Genomic DNA, 26451 nt, shown 5'->3' on the forward strand with positions numbered 1-26451 from the left:
ATTCACTTTTCTCCCCCTTAAAGAAAAGCATGCACCAGGAATTGGCCATTAACAAACCTCTGCAATGTGGGCACTAAACAGGAATAAAAGTAGTAATTATAAACTGTACAAAACATTGGCTTGGCCACAGTTGAGAATAGCGTGTGTAGTTCTGGGTGGCTTTTGATATAAAAGGATCTTTAATGCCATTGTATCATGGATCAGATCGGAAGTTACTGTTGCAGAGAGACACTGGATCTATTTGCACTGGAGCTCAGCAGGATACTTATAGAATTTACAGTGCAGAAGGAGGCCATTTGGCCCATCGAGTCTGCACCGGCTCTTGGAAAGAGCACGCTACCCAAGGTCAACACCTCCACCCTATACCCATAACCCAGTAACCCCACCCAACACTAAGGGCAATTTTGGACAGTAAGGGCAATTTAGCATGGCCAATCCAACTAACCTGCACATCTTTGGGCTGTGGGAGGAAACCGGAGCACCCGGAAGAAACCCACGCACACACGGGGAGGATGTGCAGACTCCGCACACACGGGGAGGATGTGCAGACTCCACACAGACAGTGACCCAAGCCGGAATCGAACCTGGGACCCTGGCGCTGTGAAGCAATTGTGCTATTCACAATGCTACCGTGCTGCCCTTGACTTGACTGGGGCATTTAAAATTATACAGCCCGACAGAGTGAATAGGGAAAGATATTTCCTCTAACTGGGGAGTTAACGCATCAACTTACAGCTGTTCATGATAGAGTGAAGAGAAGCTAGGAGAAATTCACGGAGCTTTGGGAATGCTTTGGGAGGAAGGATAATCAGAGCCTTCAGTCCTCAACCTGGCTAGAAAAGTAGCTCATTTACCATATTTGCTTGCCAGCCGTTCATGTTGACACAACAATCGATGCACCACCAGAAATCATCCTCAGACTCCCCTTTCCAAGCAAACACCGCAAATCCTGAGGGGTGGGCAGGTTTGAAAAAAAAATACAATAATTATAGGGAAATGTTCAAATATTTAAAACTGAGCTGCTACAAGCTTAAAATAATTCACAAGTGGACGCAGAGTTCAACTGAGAGAGCTCCAATTACTTCAAGTAGATTTTCCATAATTAGCAGATGATTTGCAAAACATAAGCTGAAATAAAACTTCACAGCAAGAAGGGTAAATCAATGAACCAGGCTCTTATTCGGTGGGAGAATCTGAAAGGATCAGCTGATGACATTTCACGGGTCAGGGCATTTTATTATGCTTGCAGAGACCAACGTAATTAAACCCAATGTTTCTACTCTATATTAGCTGGATCACATTTTAGAAACGCAAAGCATGCACATTAATTACGCTTCTATGGTGTGAGCCAGGAAATCTTACCAAACCGACAAAATATATTTGATACATTGCAGTCATACACTTTTTTTATAAAACACCGCTAGGCAATATTTTCTAATTGGAAATCATCTGCACTTGGGAAGTTTAGATTAGCCCATACAAAATAGGACTCCCATCCCAGTTTATTGGATCTCATCCTTCCAGAATGTCTGAAAGCTACTTATTCCAGTAGTTTAATAATAATATTTTATTGTCACAAGTTGGCTTACATTAACACTGCAAGACATCAAGTGTCATTACAGGAAATGAAAAACACTAGCGAAAATCTGGAATTTGCCATCATCCGTTAAAGAAACTTCAGCCCAATTGAACTAGCTGATTCATACTTAATTATATTGCAATATATCCCCAATGTGACTAGCTGCCCATTTAAAATTTTGACATCAATTCAACATTAATGATTCAGAATGCAGTTGCTCAAAAGACTCGACCATAACTTTCAGCGCACCTGCACACATACAATCCTGCCCGTTTCTCTTTTATAATCTTGTCCGTTTTATTCTTTTAATTAAACCTATGAATTCTTTTTAAATGAAGCTTTATCCCTCAAGATCATCCCCAGAATTTCTTCTTTCCGTGCTCCAGTTCTGAATTGAAACAGAGCAGCTTTTCATTCTCCGCTACTTTTTCTCCCTCAGTAAGAACAGCAGCGCGATCTGGGCACCAGACCTCTTGAGGAATTTGATTGGTGCTGTTGCCTAAAGTTGCACTTGGCTGCTGGAATAAGACAGGGACTTGTTCTTCCCCCAAACAGGATGCATCACACACTGCAGAGAGAATGTAACTTCTAAAGGAACAGCTCAAACAAGGTCTAACAAATATACTCAGCGTGGATGCAAGAGTCACCTGTCTAAGTTGTCCTGTGGTAATTCCATCAGAATCGTAATTCACAGAAAACCATTATAAAATAGTCACTAAAGTTATGAATCTGAATATATTGATACAGAAAAATCTCACTAAAAGTCACTCCACTTCAAGTCATTTCACTTTAACGTAATTTACTCTTTTGGGCCTTTCTTCGATTTACATCACCACTTTTGATTTTATGTTGTCTGATCTTTGGCACAGCCCACCCTGCGCTGAACTCTGGGCCAGCTGCCACCCTGTTGTGATGCTGGAGCTGCCATCGTAGTCACACAGGCCCAGCCTGCGGGGAGAGGTCTGAGATCTGGGGGCAGGAGTGCAAGGCAGGGGCAGGAAGCTGCTGGCCACCGATCAGATAATGTACTGAGAGTATCCCTGGGGGGGTGGAGCAGCCTCACCAGCATCTTCCCCCCCCCTGCCTCACCCTCCTGATCCTTTTGTGGCACTCCACGATCCTGGGGCCCAGCCCCTGCAAACTGTCAGCAAGGGGGTGGGGCGAGGGAAAAGAGCGAGCGGGCCGGGGGGGGGGGGGGGGGGGGGGGGGGGGGCTGGCTGTGTGCAAAAAGACAGCGTTAGCCGAGGAAGGGGCGGAGGATGTGCTGTGGACGAGAGTCAGAAGCCGTCTAACTCTGGCTTTAATTATGGATTCCTACAGTAACCCATGATTCATGTAAAGTTGTTTCACATCAAGTTACAATTTTCAGGAATGCAACCACAACTTTAAGTGAGGATTTACTGTGTATAAAATACTTGAGCACTATTACAGTATGACATTAAAGCATTGAAGTTCCGTACATAATAATACATAGTCCTAAACATAAAGGAACTGCCAACTTTCACCAAAAGCGTACGGTAGAAGAATTTGAACTTTTTAAAAATACAGTAATGTGACTGTGAATACTTGAAATACCACAAGTTTCTGGCTGATGCTGGTAGATGCACTGAAGTAGGCTTTGCTTTATCACTGAAGGAATTTGACAAGAATGGTATGCTGCCAGGTCATTACAGCAGGTGGGAAGGAGGACTGTGCAAATCCTGATTATGCACATCTGCTTTTATATTGACCTTAACGGGTGCAGCAACCTCTGGTATCTGTACGTCTTGTGACAACCCCAAGGTAATTGTGCCTGCCTCACCATGGAAAGCTACTGGAAAGATCAGGTTCCTTTTTTTTAAAGAAAAAAAAGATCCTCCCACACACCAATCTCAGCAAATTGAGCAAAATTACCAGATGGAAGGTGAAAAAGCAGCTTTGTGTTTCAGCAACCACGGCTGACTACCAAACCAGAGTTAGTTTTTCTAAAAGCTCAGAGAAGGCAATACTTCCTCAACACGTTTGACTAAAAAATAAAGTTCATTTTCCAGTATTGCTACATGCCATTTATTGACTGCTTAGAAAGTTCACCTTACAAAGAATATTCACCTTTTATTTTGGAGGGTTGGGAGTTTGTTAAGAGAGAAGTGAATCATCTCAGCTCTCATTATTTTACCAAGATGCTTAAACTGAGCCAAATGCTCTGAAGCTCACTACAGACCATTCACATTGCATTGAGGGACCTGCAGGAGCCCCAGTTGCTGAAGATTTCATTTCCCTGGTCCTAGTGAAACAATTGAGTAGTCTAACATGGCATTTATGCGCCAGCGTAAGCATTGGAGATAAAATGGGCAGAAAAATTCACCATTAGGACATCTGGTGGGGCCCATGAGCTGAGCGGTCGCACAAAAGGCGGCTCTTGTCCAGAAACCTTGGTTAACCCCAACGAACGAGCACCAAAAGAATGAAAAATCCCCCAAATCAACCCAGTATCAACCGCAATGCCATCCAAAGTGCTGAGGATCCAGCAATCCACAGGATGAGTATGGTTGACCCCACAGGAGCGGAGGGGCCGTCAGACTAGCTACATGGAATTTGAGAGGCCTTAATGGTCCAGTGAAAGGATCCAGAGTCCTCGCCCAATTCAAGAACTGGAGAGTGGACGTACCCTTCCTCCAGGAGATGCATCTAAGAGAGAGAGGGACCCATTGCGGGTAAGGTGGGGGGGGATTTTATTTAGCAGGGAAGTAGCGTTCACAGCGATAGGGGGAATAAAGCTACGGAGGTTCAACTGCCTTCTCCAACGTGCACAAGGCCTACTCACAATAGACGTCTACATCAGAGGGAAGTGGCGCATCGCGTGAGGGCGAAATAACTAACACACCCTGGCAGGTTCATCCCAGAGGTGGCAGGACACACACACACACACACACAGATGAGGATAAGTGTTTAGGTGAGGGGGCTGCCAACCCACCCATATGTTCTCATCCTACCCCAGACTCAGGGAGTTCTGCACAGCCGTTTTTGAGGCCATTGCCAGGGTTATGGGACGGAGAGCCCCACGCCAGAAGGACCACAGATCCCTCTCGCATGCAAGAAACCAGCGAAGCAGTATAGTCTACTCATCCTCGAAAAAGAAAGGTTCCACATGACTCTCTCCGTCACTATAAATATAAATACACCATTCTCTGTATGTACACCACTGTAAATAAGGAAATGTGACCATGGGGGCTGGGGTCACAGACATTGTGACAACCTGTAAATAATATGTATTTTATTCGTTTTTCTCTTCTTGTTCTGTCTTGTGTAAAGTTTGATATTGTGTTAAAATTCCAAATTCACCATTAGCATGGCTGGAATCGGACTGCTGATGCCAAGCCTCCAGTTGCCACTGTGTTCCCAACACCCATGTGGCATAATAATGGAATTCCTACAGTGTTGATGGAGGCCATTCAGCCCCTCGAGTCTGCACCGACCCTCCGAGAGAGCACCGTACCTAGGCCCCCTTGCTCCCTGCAGGCCCACCTATCCTGCACATCTTTGGACTATAGGAGGAAACCGGAGTACCCGGAGGAAGCCCGCACAGACAAGGAGAGAATGTACAAACTCCACATCGTCACCAAAGGCCGTAATCGAACCCAGTGTTGTGAGGCAGCAGTGCTAACCACTATGCTGCCCGGTGCTGGAGATATCCACTGACCTTTACCTCAGTTGATTGGGCACCCTTTCTGGAGCATATTAGTGTAGGTCAACCCAACTATCGTTAGAGAATACATTTTCATTGCAACTGATAGAAAATGTTGGTCAGGGTTCACATAACTCATCGAAATGTACAAGATTACTACAAGATTCTATAACCTGCCGCCACATTGACCTTTTTTTCTTTTCCTCACCCACATGCACCCCAATGTGGTGGGGGTGGGTGGAAGGAGGAGAAAGGGAATAGACGCGGACAATTAAAGAATCAGAAAGCAGTGGGAAGTTAAATTAATACCAGCAGGCATAGTCAGCAGCTGTGTGTTTCTTTTCAATTCAGTTCTACATGTTAATCCAGTTCCTATGCAGCAATAACACACATTTTTGAGCACCTTTAATGAAATAAAATGCCCCAAGCATTTCATCGGAGTGTCATCAAACAAGATCTGATACCAACCCACACAAGACGACAGGGAAGATTGGCATGGTCAAAGAGCTACGCTTTAAGGAGTGTGTTAGGAGGAAAGAGAGGTTTTGAGATTTAGGGAGATAAGTCCAAAGTTTAGGGCCAGGTAGCTAAAGGCCCCACCATCTAATGGTTGGTTTAGCACAGTGGGCTAAACAGCTGGCTTGTAATGCAGAACAAGGCCAGCAGCGCGGGTTCAATTCCCTTACCGACCTCCCCGAACAGACTCCGGAATGTGGCAACTAGGGGCTTTTTACAGTAACTTAATTGAAGCCTACTTGTGACAATAAGTGATTACTAATTAATTAAAATAGTGGGTGGTCAAGAGACCAAATGAAAAGGAGTGCTGACATCCAAGAGGTTGCGGTGCTAGAGGAGATTAGAGATAGGGAGAGGTGAGACCACAGAGGAATTTAAAACAAGGATAGAAATTTTTAAATCGAAGCATTGCAGAGCCAGGTGTCAATCAAGGTCAGTGAGCACAGGAGTGATAGGTGAAGGGACTTGGTGCAAGTTAGGACATGTGTGACAGAATTTTAGATAACCTCAAGTTTACACAAGAACTGAAGGTTTTATTTTGACAGGTTATTAGTAAAATTAGTACAGTCTGTAGATTGTTTCACTGGCACAAAATGTAGGCTCTAAGTGACGTGTTTTAGCATGGTTACTGATGGTAGTGGGAGGATGGAGGGGGCAAAATAACATTTGAGGGATTAAATTAGGATATCGGTCTTTTCTACATGCCTCAAAGCTGGTTACGTGGATAAATATCTATCACAATTAAAGCTGGGGAATTGGAGAGAATTCTATTTTATACAAACACAAAGACATACATTCAGGCATTTAAATATTTTATTTATGAGCACAGATCAACAATGGGATGTACAGGGCAGGACAATACGTGGACTTTCTTTAGCCCAAGCATGAATGCCCCCGAGCAAAAATAATATTTAACCAAGTATGGAAAAGCAAATATTGCAGCAACTTTATATATGTTTTGCTTTCTCATTTTGAAGGACAGCAACTTGAAATACTGCAATCCTAGACCCTACCTTTCACTGTTCAATTTGCTGAGTAAGAGGAGCCTAGTGATCAGCTGTCACTAAATCCACAACAATAAAAGCTTTATTCAACTCAGCCTGTATGAAACCTCCTCTGCGCAACATCCTACCAAGATCTCCCAGTTTTACAGCCCATTGTGAATGTTTTGCTTTGATAACTACTTGCTGCCTGGTCTAGAAATCTGTGCAATTTTCGATGCGATAGTTCCAGCAGTGGGGGAAACTGGTTAGCTCAGTTGGATAGATGGCTAGCTTGTGGTTCAGAACACCAGTAACAGTGCGAGTTTGGTTCCTGGAGGGGTCCGCCCCCTTCCATCGCCCCGAGAATGGAAGGTAAACCATTGCGTGAAAGGAAAACTGCTCAAGTTGAGGCATCAGCAGATGCTAAGCCAAGGACCTACAACACCCAGGCTGAGCATTTGTGGAGTGAACTCCAGTGGGCTGGATTCTCCGCCGTCGGGATGCTCCATTTTGCCGGCAGCCCAGAGGTTTCCCCATCAGTTACCATTTTAAAACACGTCACGTAGAGCCTACATTTTGTGCCAATGAAACAATCTACAGACTGTGCTAATTTTACAAGTAACCTGTCAAAATAAAACCTTCAGTTCTTGTGTAAACTTGAGATTATCCAAAATTCTGTTGCACTTGGGAAACCCCATTGACCGGCCAGCGTAACGGAGCATCCCGCTGGCATGCTGATACAGAAATGTGGCGCCACGGGCCGGAGAATCCAGCCCAGTATATTTGGATGTACTCGAAGATGCCTATGCTTTGATTCTTCATACCTTCAGTTAAGCTCCCTAGATTTAAAGGAAGTAGGTTATGCTTGATCCAAGTTGGACAGACGTGCAAAGCTTAAGCTTACACTTCACAGACATTCACCTCCAAGCCCAACAACCACTGCTTTGGCCTGTTTCTATCCATAGGGGCACGAGGTGAATAGCGGTTATTGCCCACATCCCGAATATAGTTAAACATACAATTAACATGACCTTCATATTGGGCAAACAGAAACTCTGAAGATTTTTTACTATCAAAGCTTGAATTAATACCGGGTTGACAGAAGTGTCAAGACACATATATTTTTAAACATTTGCTCCATTGATGGTTCAGTGAAATTATCTTTTGAGTAGCTCAGCTACACAAACCACAATCGCAGTTTCAAGCCCCGCCTGTTCCATGTTCACTGATCCGAGTCAGAACAGTCCAGGTGTTAGAATTGGCATCAACCCTCCCATTTAGGAAGAAAATTATTCCGATCTGAGATTCCCTGCTGTGTGTGTGCGTGTGCCAAAACTGTTGGAGGAGAGGATTCAGGTTTGGTGAGAACGTGCCCCTGAAGTCCATCACCATGCACTGTGAAGAGTCACATGAATAATGGGCATTTGGATGATGTACAGATAATATCAGCGCCCACCTGTTTCAGTGATGCTTTCTGATAAAGGGAGACCAGAAAACTGTCAAGTTATAATATATTTGCCATTGGCCTGCAGCCTAATGCGTCAAATGGCAGACTGACAGTAAAGGAGCAGAAACATGGATGTGTGAACTTAGTACGTAAATAAAATATGAACATACCAGCCTCAGCGAGAGCAGCAGCAACCTCATTCTGCGTGGAGTAAATATTACATGCAGCCCAGCGACACTGAGCTCCAAGAGCACCCAGGGTCTCTATGAGGACCTGCAGCAAACACACAAGGAGGAAGGCTTTAATACATTAATAGTGCCACACTAAAATGCTTTTATTCTGGGTTTATAACGGGATCACTTATTGAATCCACTCAGTTTAATTAGGGGTTAGCATTGACCAGACGGGAGCTCACAGCCAGAGTCCACACCTGGAGGTAAGGCACCTCACTAAACACAAAATAAAACCACCTGCTTCACTCGTTGTATTTCAAAATAAATGGGGAGTTATGTGGAGCCATTAGGACAGCGAACTGGAGTGAAAAGATTCATTAGGCAGCCCTTTAAAAAAATGCTACTCTCACACAAGTTCTACATGGTGTCTCACAATCAAAAATACTGGGGGGGGGGGGGGCTTCCTTTGCCCGGCGCCCATCCCGCTAGGTCGGGAGAACAGCGGGAGAGCCCCTAAACAGGCTTTGCGCCGGGCGCCAGACAATGCACGATGCTCTATGCCTGCTCAGCTGACATAAACCAGATTAGCTTATTCAAATAACCATTTAAATACGCTGGGCCGATTTGATCACAGTGTTAGGATCCACTCAATTACGTTTTAAGATCCATTAACCCAACTGTAAGAAACACTTTTTGAGCCCCTTTATGGCCTTTATGTCTATCAGCTTATTGGGCCTGTTGCTTTCACAGCTAGTGTGTAAATCTCTGATCAAGAACTCATCCCCTGGTGGAAATGAATAATCACTAAACTGTGAAATTTCTTCCGGACTTGTTGAAAATAACCCATCAAAACTTTACAGCAAGTAAAATTCTGCAGTCGGTTCCATCTTCAGAAAATGTCTTCAACATGCCCATTTCTGCAGACTCAGTCGCAAAGTAACTTATAAGACTATAAGACATAGGAACAGAATTAGGCCACTCGGCCTATCGAGTCCCAACAATCATGGCTGATATTTTTCTCAATCCCATTTTCCTGCCTTCTCCCCATAACCCCTGATCCCCTTATTAATCAAGAACCTATCTATCTCTGTCTTAAAGTCACTCAGTGATTTGGCCTCCACAGCCTTCTGTGGCAATGAGTTCCACAGATTCACCATCCTCTGGCTGAAGAAATTCCTCCTCATCTCTGTTTTAAAGGATCGTCCCTTTAGAGGATCGTCCCTTTAGTCTGAGATGGTGTCCACTGGTTCTAGTTTCTCCAACAAGTGGAAACATCCTCTCCACGTCCACTCTATCCAAGCCTCGCAGTATCCTGTAGGTTTCAATAAGATCCCCCCTCATCCTTCTAAACTCCAACGAGTACAGACCCAGAGTCCTCAACCGTTCCTCATACGACAAGTTCTTCATTCCAGGGATCATTCTTGTGGACCTCCTCTGGACCCTTTCTGATCATCCATCTTTTCACTTTGTTTTATGATTTGCAAAGAGTCCCAACAGGACATTTGGTCTCCTAACCGAAAGCTAATCAACAATGCATTAACTGCTTTAAGTAGAATTCTACTCAACTCTTCCAATCTTGTTTGGAAGTTAATTCATTAAGGACTGTGAGAAAGGCAACAGATCTATTCTATTGCTCAATTAAAAATGCCAGTCAGAAAAAGCATTGCAGTGGCGTTGAGACTCCTAAGCTAAGAAAGAGGAAACGTACAGCGAGGGTTCCCACTGCTGATTATCCTGACATTAGCTATAAACGCAATTCAGGTAAGAGAGTCTAATGTTGTTTTCGCTCAGCAGGCTAAGAGGCACCCCTATCAACTACACAAGAATTAGAAACAGGAATAGGCCACCAGGCCCTTCATGCCTGCCCCACCATTCAATATTATCATGGCTTATCTATGCCGGCCTCAATTTATTTTCTGTGCCATTTCCCCACAGCTCCACCTCCACTTTAAATACTTCTTGTTTTTTAATAAACTTAAGGGTACCCAATTATTTTTTCCAATTAAGGGGCAATTTAGCGTGGCCAGCCCACCTACTCTGCATCTTTTTGGGTTGTGGGGGCGAGACTGACGCATACACGGGGAGAATGTGCAAACTCCACATGGGCAGTGACCCGGGGCTGGGATCGAACCCGGGTCCTCGGCGCCATGAGGTAACAGTGCTAACCACTGCGCCACCATGCCGTCCTAACTTCAAAGATTTCTAATGATCCAGTTCCCACCACCCTCTGGTACGGAGAGTTCCAGAGATTTGCACCCTTTGCGAGAAGACATTTCTGCACATTTCAGTTTTAAATGACTGGCCCTTTATCTTGCAGCTATGTTTCCTTCTTGAAGACTCTCCCACTAGTGAAAACTCCTCTGCTGGACTCACATAACTGCAATAGATCTTGAAGATGCACGAGGTAGAGAGTGAAAAATCCTGGAATAGGTACTTTTTAAAAATCTTACTCCACCTTGCACATTAAATAAATACATTAACCACTCCAGCAGTACAATTCTATTGGTTGCCATGCTCGGGTTACTATTCTATACGTGAACCCAGAAGCTGACTACTTGCAGGTTGAAGACAGTATCAGACATTTAATGTTCAACCATTCCATTTTTCAGCATAGGCTAATGCATAACTGCTTATCGGTCAGGAATAGAATGCTAGTCGCTAAACTAACCACTCAACACGGATGTCAACAAAAGCGAAACCAATCATGAACTGGAACCTTCTGGATGGCAAAGCCAGTATTGCCAACCCTAGTTAATTTCAAAATGGTGGTGGGCTTTTAGCCGACACAAGTTAAGTGGTGAAGGTGCTTCCACAATGTCTTTTAGTCCACATTAGAGTCATGGAATGCAGATGGTGGAGAGAATGGATGTTTAAGTCAGTGGCTGAGGTGCTAATACCGGCTTTGCCCTGAATAGTGTTGAGCTTCTAGAGTCTTATTCAAGCTTCACCCATCCAGAGAATTCACAACTTGTGCTTTTGCAGGCGGTTGAGAGGCTTTAGAGAGCCAAGTACTGATTCAATCACCACAGCTTGCACGGCCTCTGACCTTCCCAAGTGGCCATTACAATTATGCAGCTGGTCCATTCCACTTTCTATCAATGATGATCCACAAGTCTATATGCTTTTATATTGCACTCAAGAAAGGCTTTCTGTACCAGACACCCCAAGAAGCCTAGAAACAAAATAAAGTTGTCCGTTTTGTCATGTGAGAGTACCTTTAAGAAATGGATGTTTATTACTGCAGTGATGTCAGAGAGTGGGTGGAACTGGGCTGTCCGTCAGCTTTTTACTTTTGTTTTAGGCGGTTTGTGGCAGGGTGTGTTTTAGTTTCATTTTCAGTGTTGGAGTTGAAGCCAGACAAAGCAGGTGTACTGTTGATCTCTCTGCCATTAAAAGACTATCTCTTGATCATTTGGTGAATTTGCAATAATAAATGTTCTCAGTAGTGAATGTAAACCTGATGTGCTTCTGTTATAAGGTGTTTCTTTTGTCTTCCGGATGTTGTTTGGGAAGTTATTAAGGATTACTTAGTGTTGTATTCTTTGGGGGTTGTATTTGAATTGATGGTTGCTAAGATGTTCACTGTATGTTTTTAAAAGGTTAACTTGAGTTTATAGAATAAACATGGTTTTGCTTTAAAAATTACTTCTGCATTTCTGCAGTGCAACACCTGTAGAGTGGGCCGTGTGCTCCCCATACCACAATCTATTAAAAGTTGTGGGTCAGGTGAACTCCATGATATACTTTGGGGTTCTCTAAACCCTGGCCCATAACAGTTTGTAAACTGACCATTTTAATTCACCTACCCAAACTTCCTGTACCAGTTGCTTACCGCAGTTTGGGCTGTGATGTGAGTGCAGCCCACAATTTTGGCTCCAGCTAGTGGTTTTTCACCCTGTGCTCGTTTCCGAAGAGCAACCAGAGCTGACATTTCTAGAGGGAGTAATTAACAAAGTATAACAACAGATTATCAATGAATCAATCCTTTCAGGTCAAAGGAGATCGTTTGCCAAGCACATAGTTTATCTGATCAAATCTAATCACCATTGCCCAATTCATTGGTGCATGAGGGCAATGTTAAAAAAGTTTTCAGCCAAGAATCCAGGAGAGCAACAAAAGCCAGTAGAAGTGATCAGATGCAGGACAACCAAAATGGGAGAATCTTTTTTTGGAGTGTGGAAAAAGGAAAATAATGTCTCACAACTCATCATTTTGTTTAAGACTTTGTTCTTGGGATGTGGGGGTCACTAGCTGGGCCAGCAATTATTGCCCATCCCGGAGGGTAATTACGAGTCAATCACATTGCTGTGGGTTGGGAGTTACATGTAGGCTAGGTCAGGTAAGGATGACAGATTTCATTCCCTACCTTCCTAAACCTGGTGGGTTTATAAACAACAATGGCAGCATGATAGCACAGTGGTCAGCACAGTTGCTTCACAGCTCCAGGGTCCCGGGTTCGAATCCCGGCTTGGGTCACTGCCTCCGTGGAGTCTGCACGTTCTCCCCGTGTCAGCGTGGGTTTCCTCCAGGTGCTCCGGTTTCCTCCCACAGTCCAAAGATGTTCACGTCATGATGTTCATTGGCCATGCTAAATTGCCCTCAGTGTCCAAAAGGTTAGGTGGGGTTACGGGGATAGGGTGGAGGTGTGGGCTTAGGTAGGGTGCTCATTCCAAGGGCCAAATGGCCTCCTTCTGTACAGTAAATTTTATGATTCGATGATAATTCCAGATAGTTATTGAATTCAAATTTCACCATCTACTGTCGTGGGATCTGAACCTCGGTCCCCAGAGCATTACCCTAGGTCTCTGGATTACTAGCCCAGCGACAATACCACCACACCACTGCCTCCCCAACTATCAGCTATTGCAAGTTGAGGGTTCCCATATCTTATATTTAAGATTGGATGGTTGAGTTTTTAAGTGGGCTGTCTTGAATGCCGCTAAAGTGTAAATTGCAAACCAGAAACTTTTATTTAGATGGTGGACACGATTTCCCACAGCCCCCACGGCATGCTTTGCAGCAATGGAGTCGGCCAACCATTGGAGGCGGCCAGCCATTGGTGTGGTCTTCCGGTCCCGTTTCTGTCAACGCGGCTCCCCGTTGCTCGTACCCTCCGCCGCTGGGGAACCTGCGGTGGGGGGGTCACCTACGGTGAGACTGGAAGATCCCAGCAGTGGGAACTGCCAGGACATCCCACCCATTGTCTTTTTATATTGTAGGGGTTCCCCCAATGTTCTTCACAACCAATTATAAAAACTTTTGAAGTGCAGTCTCTGCAGATACATAGAAAAACATAGCAGACAAATAGTTCAGCAAGTTCTCACTTATTGCAATGAGGTAAACGCTACCTTGGTAGTGTTGCTGCATACATATCCAAGACACCAGAACCACCACATTTTCTTCAAATGGTGTCATGGAATATTTTACGCCCAACTGAACAACCAAAAAGAACCTGATGTCAAACACTTTTCCAAAAGACAGTTCGGTAATTCCTCCCAGATGCTTTAGCATTAAAGAACCACCTGGGTAGCCAAGGTAAACTCAAGCTGAAATAACAGTTCGGCTTCATTTAGCACAATACATCATCTTGTTACCCAGAGGATCATTAAGGAGCTGACTATCACTTTAACTAACCACTGGTACTCATTCAGGACTCTGAACAGCCTTTTAGTGGCCAACACTAGAACTTATCGCCACTCCTGACAAAACACGGCTGCTTGGGAGCAAACTAATCATGGCAGAGAATTGGGAGTGCCACTTAAAGGTAGATCGCCTTCCACCATTCACTTGCAGCAGTGACTTGAAGAGGACTTTGAAACACATTGGGAGATTTTCTGAGGCACTTTATCAATACTTTACCGACACTCTTATCAATGTTTATTCCGGACATTATGGGCCAGAGATGAGAATTTTGTTGTCGGAGGGTTGTGCGACTTTGGAACACTGCCTCAGAAGGCGGTGGAAGCAGGGACATGGAATAATTTTAAAGGTGCAAGTAAATAGATTCTTAGGCAAGGGAACCAAATGTAATCGGGGGTAGATAGGTGGAATTCGAAACACACTGATCAGCCATGATCTTACTGAATGGTGGAGCAGGCTCTAGAGGAAATAGGTCTACTGCTGCTCCTATTTATTATGTTTGTAAATTCTCTAAAGACGTCACCTGAAAAGATTGAATGCTGTGTTACTCTGCCTTACTGGGCACCTCATATATGAGTTACGGGGAAAAAGGGAATGCTTCTCATTCGGGAACCTCCGTGGTCCGCAGGAGGAAATGGGAGAAGGGCATAAGATAAGGCAATTGCTGCAGGAGAGGGAGAAAGGAAAACACTGTGGATTCATCCACCCCTATCCTCTGTTCAGGACAACTCTCCTCCTCTACCAGGAGCTCCAGGAACGTGTGCACTCTCCCTCAGTCCCATGCAGAAATGTGTCACTACGTGTCAGCCATCACATGCCATTCATACTTCCCTTGGAAGTGGGTGATAGACAGCGCTGCACAAATATTGTGCCTAATCAGCACAGAGTACAAAACTTGGAAGTTATCTACATTAGCATGTCTGGGAAGCTGAATTATGCTGCTCAGCAAAATTCCACGCAAAACTAGACTTTAGAACAAGCTGGTTTTATTAGCACTGCACCCTTTCACTGAAATAGCCCCAACATCTCTGAAAATGCAGCACTCCCTGCATGTTACACTGAAGTATCATCCTAGAGTATTGCAGTGGGGGTTGACCCCGCAACTTGTAATTCAAAAGACAAGACCACAGTAAGCAACTTGCAGAAATTCATGACCATAATTAGCTGCTCAGTAAAACGAAGCAATGAAAAGTTAAACTGAAGTCTAACACCAAAACACAAAGCACCGGTGAGATCCTGTGGGAAATTAACACCATTTTGAAACTTGAAATGATTAAGCCCTCTGAGGTCACGCAGAGACTTGCAAGTGTATTGATATCTTTGATAAGAAACTCTCCTTGGATGCAGTAGGCCATCGTGTCATTGTACAAACAGTACACCAGTTTTCTTAGGACTAGCATTTATTTGGGGGGGGGGGGGGGCATTCAAACATGTCCAAGCATCAAGTTAGTTCCCAATTTAGTTAATCTTCCTACATTAGTAAATGAAAATATTCAAGAAGTTTAGTGTTAAAAATATTCACAGGTTAGTGGCCAATTACTTTTCCATGATGTTAAGCCAAGATTGACAGCCACTCTGATGGAAACACCACAGCTGTCCCTTTCTCGGGTCCCGTTTAAAATACCGATTTGTGGGAGATTTCCATGGCCTCTGCTTTTCTAACTGAGGTCAGCATGGCTGAAGCAACTATGGAATACAGTAAAATTAAAATTATGCCCAAGATTAGCTGCCTTTTTAAGCCTTAATGCTTTTAGCAAGTTCACAATTATTTCTCAACATCAATTAATTTCAGCAGAAAAATAATCTAAAAAGAGAATTAAATTTAGCACATGTTCTTCACAACCTTAGATAAATTAGTACTAATGACGGTACTCTATACATCTGTGGAAATTGTGTCATGAGAGAACATCTGTAAATGCTAGCACTGAACTATTATCTCTTTTCTATTATTTCTCATTGCCTACATCACCCCTGACTTCTCTGGAAGTGCTGTAATATAGGACACTTCAGAGGAGTCACATGCAACAGCTGTCCTATTACAAGCAATTGTGAACATTGGCATTGACAGCCAAAAAGGCCATTGGAGATGCTGTCATGAGATGGGCATGTTATAGGGTGCCAGCCAGTCACCTTGTTCAGTACATCAACTGATTTCATTGGAGCCCTGAGTAGCAACTATTCAAATTGATACGGATCAGTAACAAGACAACGCTGTGTTCCAAAAGGAAATGCTCATTTTGCTTTTACTGCAATAAGACATCGAGAACATCAGGCAAAGTGCAAGATCAGAGGGAAATTACCAGGTTAGGACCAGCCCGTCAGCTATTATTACTTAATAGCAATAATGTTTTGTATCTCACAATGGTAACAAGGTTTTTGAAGGAGCAAGGGACACAGCGAGAGAGAGAAAACACAATACAGGTCTTCTGATCCTGTATAACACTTTCATATTTCACCCAAACGTATCCGACAACTTGCTACCAAAGGACTTCAAGAAAGCTCGATAATCGGTTGACATTTTAAATTCCAAGGTAAGGTTTCTAAAAGGATGAGGTACTGCTGCACCCATTATAACCTCTGCCCCAACGTACCTTGCTCAGCAATTTCAATCTCCCTGCGTCCAAACTCCGCCTGCTTGATATTCTTTACACAGAAGTCACTACTGTTCTTTGAGTTGGTTTGCTGCTTGTCTCTTGGAGATGTCTCATCATCAGAGCTGTCTGTATAGGATGCAGCTGAAGGGAGAAAAGGCAATGCACAAATGATAACGTCAGTGGGGACACATGCAACAAACGAAAATGCAAATGGATCAACAGCATTTGTAAATACAAAAAGCAATACAAACAGGAAGTAAAGAGACCATCATTGATTAACAGAGGCATCATAGAATATTGCAGTACAGCATCTCACAGATAAATGTTGTAGATCAGAGAATTTACTCATATTATGGAAAACTGCCCTCTAAGCAGAACCTTTACTAATATTCGGACTAGCCGAAGCCGTGCAAAGAATTAGGTTAAACCAGGGGTGGGCAAACTTTTTCGTGCAAGGGCCACATTCAGAAATTCACAATTCACAAAGGGCCGCATAGTATATTAAGTAAAATAATTACTTCACCCGGTTATGATTCTGGGCGCCTCATATAGAACATAGAACAGTACAGCACAGAACAGGCCCTTCGGCCCTCGACGTTGTGCCGAGCAATGATCACCCTACTCAAGTCAACGTATCCACCCTATACCAGTAAGTAACCCAACAGCCCCCCCCCCCCCCATTAACCTTAAAAAAAAAATTTAAAAAAAAAAAAAAAAATTTTTTTAAAAAATTTTTTTTTTTTTTTTTTAATGACTTGGTGGGCCGCAGAAATACCTTTGGCGGGCCGCATGCGGCCCGCGGGCCGTAGTTTGCCCACCCCTGGGTTAAACCCTTGCCATTTTTGTGGAGGTGGGAAAGGATACAGAAAGGAGATATGTACACTCACCTCCCAAAACAAATCATTACACCTATTAATTAAGTACTGTGGCATCCTATCCTCCCTGCTGGAGGAGTGCAACAGTCACAGTGACACAAACTAGGAGGATTATGTGAAATCAATAATCTCTCATTGTTCTCGTGAGAAAATTACTTGGAAAGAAATTCCTGCTGGCAAGTAGCTCGTCCAATAGCAAGACGGAGTTGGACAAAAGCAGGAAAGTACAAGCCTAGTATTTCCCAAGGGGGTTATCAATATTGACCATGCCATCAGGGAGAAACCTGGCCAGGGAATATTACATGGCACCGAGGGAGATGGGCTGAGCTTTTATTGAAATATCTAATTCAAGGACAGACACGGAATATACTCAGTATCCGCACAGTATACTACGACAATAACGTGACAATTTATAACGGAGACATTAAATTGTGTTGTGGCATCCAGCTCAAGTGGAGAGAAAGCAGGCGCATGGGAGAGAGAAAACAGAAAAGAGAAAAAAGTGAAAAAGATAGAGTAAGAAAAAAAGAACAAAAGAAATGACAAAATGAAACTAGATCGGAATACTTTTTTTTATATCACCGAGTTTAGCAGGTGGTGAGCTGGAGCAAAGTGGAAAAAGATAACTATTTCAGTGCATATATTGGACGCAGCACACACCAATAACATATTCCCTTTCACAATAGTGTGACTCAAAACAGACAAGTAACTAACGCATTCTGAGTGTAGTGATTGTTATTTACCCTGCTCATTTACAGTCAGCAGAATGCCTCCGCAGTGGAGGAGCCCCACGACAAGAGAACAGTTTCACCAAAAAGCGCCGGGCAAGCTGAGGAATGCCACTGACATGTTTGCTTCGAAATGCTGAATTCAGCAGAGTTTGATACTTAACGATAGCCTTGGGCCAGCTGGCATGACGTGAGCAAACATTTAAATTAGGAATTGAAATTTCATATGCAATCCAACAGATCAAATACAACACACAATGGCAAGTTCTAATATTGTCTCAGGTTGGTCTAACCTCCCCCAATTCAGCCCCGGACCTAAAACTCAAAGAGTGATGAAACCCAATAAGTTTTTTCTGACCATATTTTTAAGTTTCAAGCCTCAAGGCCTTTTCCTTTATTTTTTTGTTAGCGATTTCCAAAATTACATATGCATGCAGTATTGACACTAAAACTTAACATTGTTTTAAAAAATGAAACGCCACACGGTAGGTTTTTAATCCCAGAAAAGCTTGAGCAAGTGAACACGAAGCAGGCTTTTGAAATAATCTAAGTAATCATAGACGACAGACACACCCCTTACACAAACTCTAACTTTGTCCTAAAAAGTGTTGTCTGGAACAATATTTATTGCACAACTATGATATGAACAGAAAGGTTGATAACGGCAGCATGGTGGCGCCGTGGTTAGCACTGCTGCCTCACGGCACGAGGTCCCAGGTTCCATCCCGGCTCTGGGTCACTGTCCGTGTGGAGTTTGCACATTCTCCCCGTGTTTGCGTGGGTTTCGCCCCACAACCCAAAGATGCATCTGAAGGCTTTTTTAAAAATAAATTTAGAGTACTCAATTCATTTTTTTCCAATTAAGGGGCAATTTAGCGTGGCCAATCCACCTAGCCTGCACATTTTTGGGTTGTGGGGGCAAAACCCACACAAACAAACACGGGGAGAATGTGCAAACTCCACACGGACAGTGACCCAGAGCCACGATCGAACCTGGGACCTCGCGCCCTGAGGCCACAGTGCTAACCCACTGCACCACCATGCTGCCTAAGGCTAGGTGGATTGGCCTCACTAAATAGCCCCTTAATTGGGTACTCTAAATTTATATTAAAAAAAGAAAGCTTGAGAGGGATGGGAGGGAAAGAGAGAGCGAGAGAAAGAAGAGGGAGCTGGGGAAGGGAAAATAAATCAAGACGTTATTGAAGAAAGGCAAATAAAAGGTATGGCTTGTGTCACTACCTGAGCTGTAGCTGTCTGTGGAAGACTGCGAAATGGAGCGTGATAGAGACCTTCGACCAGTCTTGGTGGGGAATCTGCTAAACTCCTGCTTCTCATCTGCAAACTGGATTTGCTGCAAACACAGAACATCCACATAAACAGTAAATAACTTGATTCACGTAAGTATACCCAAGTTGGTGAGTGGAGTGGTGTGTACGGATAATGAGATAACCAACCCAACCTTACCTCAGGTTGCAATCTTGGTGAGACTGCATGGGAATACCAAAGACCAGTTTGTCACACTCCCAAATAAGCAACATTATTTTGTTATTATAGAAATTTTGACAACCTCCACTGCACTAAGGTACAGCAGAACTGGACAGCAGACATGTCCACTCATTAGCAACTCGCTCACCATTCCCGTTTTAATGCAGTCATTTTTTTTAAAAATCCCGATATATAGTGATTTCGCCAAAACTATTATAATTCCATTTATTGTAAATCCCACTGTACGCAAGTGCGATGTGCAAAAATCTCACTCTTCTGAGCATTTATCACCTTTGAACCTGAACTTTTCATCTGTCAATCTGAATGGGTTCAGTGGACATTATAAAATAGTTATTTGCTGCACTTTTGAAATAAAAAGTTGCTATTTGGCGTACACCCTTCCTGGAAGTTGCTGCATAAAATTTAAGCAAGTTACGGTTGTTATGCCCCAGACCAGTCCTGCTTTTGTTACTTGCTGTTTATAGAACTGACCAGTTTGATCACAATGGCAAGGATGTCCAAAGCAATAGTGGGTTCAAGTGTACTTAAAATCCTGATAGCAATCGATAAATAAAACGCCATTAACATGGGGCAACATCAGAAATATGAGGCTGAGACATCATGTGGCACAGTGGTTAGCACTGGTACTGTGGCGCTGAGGACCCGGGTTCGAATCCCGGCTCTGGGTCGCTGTCCGTGTGGAGTTTGCACATTCTCCCCATGTCTGCGTGGGTTTCACCCACACAACCCAAAGATGTGCAGGTTAGGTGGATTGGCCACACTAAATTGCCCCTTAATTGGAAAAAAAAAATTGGGTACTCTAAATTTTTTTTAAAAAATCATACAGGACTTCCTAATTTCCAATTTAAAATGTTTCAGCACAGAATACGTCCCATTTAAAATCCTAACCTAAAAATATGCAGAGAAAGCAGCATTGCTTGATGTCTATTTTAGTATACATTACTGAAAAATACCCGGTTCAAGCAGGAGGTTACCAGAGTATGATCAACTATAGCATAAAACAAATGCAATAACACAGTAGAAATTGCCATTTCAATTCTTATGCTGTACCATGAGATTATTCATGATGGGCCGGTACAGTGGTACACTGGTTAGCACTGTTGTCTCACAGCGTCAGGTACCCAGGTTCAATTCCGGCCTCGGGTGACTGTCTGTGCAGAGTCTGCACATTCTCCCCGCGTCCGCGTGGGTTTCCTCCTACAGTCCAAAGATGTACAGGTTAGGTGGGTCAGCCATGCTAAATTGCTCCTTCGTGTCCAAAAGATTAGGGGCTGGGGTGGAGGCATGGGCTTAAGTAGGGTGATCTTTCCAAGGGCCCGTGCAGACCCGAATGGTCTCCTTCTGCACTGTAGAGATTCTATGAGTTAAATTACACTAATCTCCAAGGCACCCACTGGTGCTTTCTATTTACAGTTCAATATCTTTCTTGTCGGTTTGCATTGGATATTCAGCCACAAAACCAGTGCTCAACAATCACAGCACATATATAACACAAATGTCCTTGCATGTTAAGGAAATTCTCGAGATGCAAACAATCAAATCAAAGGTCCTCTAGTCTATAGCACGGCTGAGTCATCTACAGATTGGATTTCATTCCTGATGGAAATATCACTCGTTCTGATGCCAGTAAGAGCACCCCTGATTACTTTCGCAATAATGGTAACTTAACTGCAGGACAATATTTTGCATGTTTCTTTTAAATGATACTAGAACTAGCCCCTGTTTATCTAAACTACATTATTTTCTTTAATGTTAAATCTTTGGACACCCTGATGGGAGATCAGGAGGAAACATAGGAACACTATGCCATTCAGCATCTCCAACCTGATCACCGTTCATTTACACCAGGGGTTTTCAAAGTAAGGGTCGCGACTTGCAGGTGGGTCCAGTCTAAGTGCCGGATTTCCGGGTCCTTCTTGTTTCCTGTCATAGGATGACGCTGCTCTCCTGCTCAGGCCCAAAATTTGAGGTAAAGTTTTAGTTGAAGGATTTTGTTTCGGAAATACCTCCCTACCCTTCCTCGTGGTCAACAGGAATTCTAAATGCAGCCAACAGCTTTAACTGAAAAGTCATTGTGACAGGGTTTTGGGTTTGAATCCAGTCACAAGTCCACCCTCTCACTCTGTTGTAAGTGATCCCATGGGGCTGTGCTGAAGACACCCGAGCAGTGAGGTTACCACCCCGAGCACTGGCTGATATTGCAGCTTGGACAGGATATTTTAATTATTCTTCGCATTTACTGGGAGCTGGATTGTGTGTGGCCTTCTAGTTCAGGACCAGAGATTGTTATTAGAGAAAGAATAATGGTCTCAACAAAAAGGATGACGCCTCGCTTCCGTTCCCTCCAGATTCAGTTTTTATTTCTGAAGAGGGGGGTGGGAGAGTTTACTTCAACAGGCAGCATGTACAGATTGGGTGAGAATTTGAAAACCTGTCCAGTCCAGGATTAGGAAGATTGGAATGTAGGAACAGACGTAAACTATTCTTCCTCATGTCTGCTCTGCCGTTTAATAGGGTTGTGATGCGTCTGTATTTTAACTCTATCTACTCGCCATTGTTTTATAATCCTTCAAACACTTACTAACAAAAAGCTATCTTTTGCAGTTTGGAAATTTCCTGGTAACCCCAACTTTAACACTTGTTTGTGGGAGGGTGTTCAATATTTCCACCATCCCACCAGAATGGCAGGGGTTTGGGAACCTCATCAGAATAACAAGGCTAAGAGTAACAAGGACAGTAATAAAAGAAAAGTAAAGTGCAAACAGGGTAGACGGGGTAATCAATGGCGAGAGACAAATAAGGCCAGAGTACAAAGAAAAGTTAGGACAATTAAAAATGGCAAAAAGGCAAGCTTAAAGGCTTTGTATCTTAATGCACGAAGCATTTGGAATAAGCTGAGTCCCGAACGTCAGCCAGCGTGGGTCCCAAAGGTCCACCAGTTGGAAAAAATGGGTCCCTGGGGGAAAAAAAGTTTAAAAATCACCGATTTAGACTACTGCTGATGTATAATGGAAATCCATCTACCCACATCATTGCTCATCATCTCGACACCCTCACATAACTAAATGCTATTATTTCAGCCTTGAAAATTTCAACTGGGGACCTGTTCCCAGCTCACGTCACCACCCAACTCATCCATTCCAAATAGCAGCGATAGTTGCTGCCAGATACAAAAGCACAGCTCAGAAAACCATTTCCCTGATTTTCTCCTCCTCAGTACGGGAGAGCATCTAACTTTAATCAGGCACCTTCCACAACGTATAGGTTTGAGGTCAGAAACACAGCACTTGGATACTAACCATACTCCAGGAACCTTGGTTCTAATGCCTGCTTGCCACTCTCCAGGCCATTAAAAAAAACTATTATGCAAAAAGATATCATGATAATTCTGCCTCGTTGTGACTAATGCTTTTCTTCCCAGCACAATCATATACACTCATACCCTGCATCATTCAAGCAAGCTTCTGACCCAAGCCTGTAATTGGCCAAACCCAAGTCTGCAAATAGCTGCACTACAGGACACCAAGAGAAAAAATGCATTGTCAAAAACGCAAAACTTTAAAGAGAAGATATTTACACATGCACAAAGAGTTACACATGCACAAAGAGTTACACATGCACAAAGAGTGTGCTAAATGTGGGGGCACAGGAAATAAACCTGCAATCAATTACTATCCATCAAATGAGTCATATCGCCTTGGTTACCAATATTTTAAGTGTCCTGAGTTTTCACCCAGTGGATTTAGATTCATATCATGAAGTCAGACAAAAACACAGAAAATTCAAGATATGACCACAATGATATCCCCATCATTGCACTATTCTCTGCCATCCTAATCAAGCGCCACTAATTGTGTGCAACAAGCCTTTGGCAAGACAACAAATAGCACATTTCTTTTGATATTTACATTTTTTCCTTTTCCCAATTTTGTGATCTACAAAATGCGGATTTGTTCTGTGCAGAACGCTACCGCTCATGTGCAAGAGCAAGTTGGAGATCCTTGGTTAACATTTTCCACCATCGACAGAAGGGAGAATGTGTGGTCCCTTTCTTATAACCAATAGTGGAGGCACCACTGAACTGGCATCCTGGTGAATGGAAAAATAGCCAACATTTTACTTTGGGTTCTGGAAGACTGATATCCACAACCTCTCAAAGTTGTATTCAAAAATCCAGCTTCTACATCATGCTACGGTCAAGTTGTCATAGTCCCAGATGACCATAGGCTGCTTTCCCCTTTTGAGAGGGAGCGCTAACCTGAGGATCGCCACACCTCAGACGAGGAGAAAGGTGGGGCCTTCATAAACAACCTCAGCTGGTACGGGAATTGAACCCTCGCTGCTGGCCTCACTCTGCATCCCGAACCAGCTGTCTAGCCAACTGAGCTAAACCGGCCCCCGGGGTAGCAGACACATGGACCAAGTTTTTGCATCTGTGTGGTGCTAAATACACTGGAGTTGCACATGTGCCCTTATCTAGCAAGGCAAGCAATCTCTTGTTACAGAAAATGGAAATTCCAGCGTGCCTACATTCCTGCAATAATCAACTACTTATTATATATCCATCAATTACACATCCAAAATCAGGGTAGGCACAATGCACTATAGTGTGATGGAGCTAAGAGGTAGTTAGAACAAAAATTATATACAATATCAGAGGTCAGAAAAGGGTCATAACCATTGTGGAAATCAGCTATTAAATGTACAAACACTGCATTAGGATAGTCAATCTGCTCATTATCTGGTCCAGGCCAACACTGGAGCTCAGCAAAATCCTAATGACTGAATGGCTGCTAAATATATTACCCAACTTCTTGAGAAGCTTGCACAAGGTCGTTACAGCAGTTAAAAACAGATTTCAAATCAACTTAAATTGAAATAAAATATAAAGCAGCATTATCAATCACCCACGGAGAGAGGAGGACGTTAATCAATTTCAAAGCTGATTCATTATTTCACAATGAATTGCTCGAGTGCTTGCCATTGCGATAGATCAGGGTTTTTCAAAGTGCGGGTCTGGGTCGCGGGTGGGTGTTAGGAAGGTCGCGGAGAGATCGGTCATGGTAGTCCCAATCGCGGGCAAAGGACCCAACGGCCGCCGCTGGCATCTTTATTGAGAATGGCGGCCGCTATCGCCTTTAAAATGAGGAAATGAGGCCGTGTGCAGTCTTCCAGCCAGCAGCGGCAGCAGTGAGCAGATCACAAACCCCGCACGTACACTTGGCATCTGCAAGTGCTTTTGACGCCAAATCACAGGAGAGCTTCTTCCTTTTTCTAGCTGCTGCCAAGCAAGATAGGAGAACCATCAAGATGAATTGTTTTCATACACATCAGAGACGGCCAGGCACACAAATAGGCAGAGTACCTACTGGCCAGGATCTCACTTCTGAATCTGCTGGAGAAAGCTGTTCAAGAGAATCCACGGCAGGACAGAGCAGTTCTGGTGTTCGCTCTGTACAGAGCTCCAGGGCTTCTGGTTAACAGCTTACAAAGAAGAAAATTAACTTGGGAACAAAGCAGTATAAAGAAGATTTTTTGAGGTCTGGTTTTGCTAACTGCACTGGAGAGTGTGCAGAAGAGGTTTATAAGAATGGGTCCAGGGATGAGAAACTTCATTTATGAGGATAGATTGGAGAGGTTGGGATTGTTCTCCATGGAGAGAAGAAGGCTAAGAGGAGAAATGGTGGAGATGTTCAAAATCAAGAAGGGACTAGGCAAAGTAGACCGGGACAAACAGATCCTGCTCATAAAAGGATCAAAAACATGGGGGCACAGATTTGAAGTGTTTTGCATAAGAAGTAAACGTGATGAGAGAAAAAAAACCTTTTCGACAGGGAGTAGCTAGGGTCTGAACTGCACTGCCTTGGGGGTGGGGAGGAAGCTGGTTCAATCGAGGTACTCAAGAGGGCATTCGACGATTATTCGAATGGGAATAATATGTAAGGGTACAGGGAAAGGGCAAAAGAATGGCACTAAGTCACAATGCTTGTTTGGGAGCTGGTGCAGACACGATGGGCCGAGAGGCTTCCTTCTGCGCCATAGCAGTTTTGTGATTCTGAAACTGAAAAACAAACCAGCATAATTGCCAGTTGCAGGCATTGGACAACTTGCATTAACCATGGGGTCATAGGTTACACAAATCAGAAAATTGTTTTTCGAAGACAACAGGGAAACTATGGTCAATTTAACCTTTACAATTGAATGGGTATTGCAATAATTTGTCACAATTTTTAACCAGTTTTATTCATGCCTTCCCCAAAGATGACACTTCCTTATGGTTATAATGTGCAGCCAAGATTAAATTAGCACGAGTGATGCATCAGTTTCAGGTCACTGAGCAAATCCAGGTATGCATGATGATTGGAGCTACTTTTGTTTAGATTTGAATCTCGTTGTGTTTATCAAGTGGTGCTGCCATATTGACACTGAGCCCTGCGCACGGCAGCGTCAACGTGTGAACCCTGCAAGAAGCTCGCTCGTACACCATTACAGTTAAATAACAACTTTCAAGATTCTATACATTCTGGAATGGTCCTTGAAGATTGAAAGGTAGCAACAGTCACTCCACAATTTAAGAGGGGAGGGAGAGAGAAAACAGAGTTACAGACCCGTTAGCCTGACTCAATGATAGGGAAATGTTGGAGTCTATTATAAAGGGTGCGATAAATCGGCACTTGGATGATCATGATCTGATTGGGCAAAGTCAGCATTAACTTATGAACCGAAAATTATGTTTAATGAATTTG

The 26451-nt window shown here is 43.5% G+C and overlaps 1 protein-coding gene across 4 annotated transcripts in view; it reads right to left on the minus strand.

Moving 5' to 3' along the window:
• LOC119977990 (S-adenosylhomocysteine hydrolase-like protein 1) overlaps positions 1-26451 on the minus strand; it is a 108635-nt gene that overhangs the window by 20650 nt on the left and 61534 nt on the right. For all 4 annotated transcript variants that reach the window (XM_038819262.1, XM_038819264.1, XM_038819265.1 and 1 more), the window contains exons 2-6: positions 19439-19550; positions 16594-16737; positions 12195-12295; positions 8360-8462; positions 855-949 (exon numbers count right to left, since the gene is read on the minus strand). In XM_038819262.1, the coding sequence (XP_038675190.1) occupies positions 855-949; positions 8360-8462; positions 12195-12295; positions 16594-16737; positions 19439-19550 (555 nt within the window). The remainder of the gene's footprint in view (positions 1-854; positions 950-8359; positions 8463-12194; positions 12296-16593; positions 16738-19438; positions 19551-26451) is intronic.

The sequence above is a fragment of the Scyliorhinus canicula genome, chromosome 15 (assembly GCF_902713615.1).
Source record: "Scyliorhinus canicula chromosome 15, sScyCan1.1, whole genome shotgun sequence".
NCBI classification, from domain to species: Eukaryota; Metazoa; Chordata; class Chondrichthyes; order Carcharhiniformes; family Scyliorhinidae; genus Scyliorhinus; species Scyliorhinus canicula.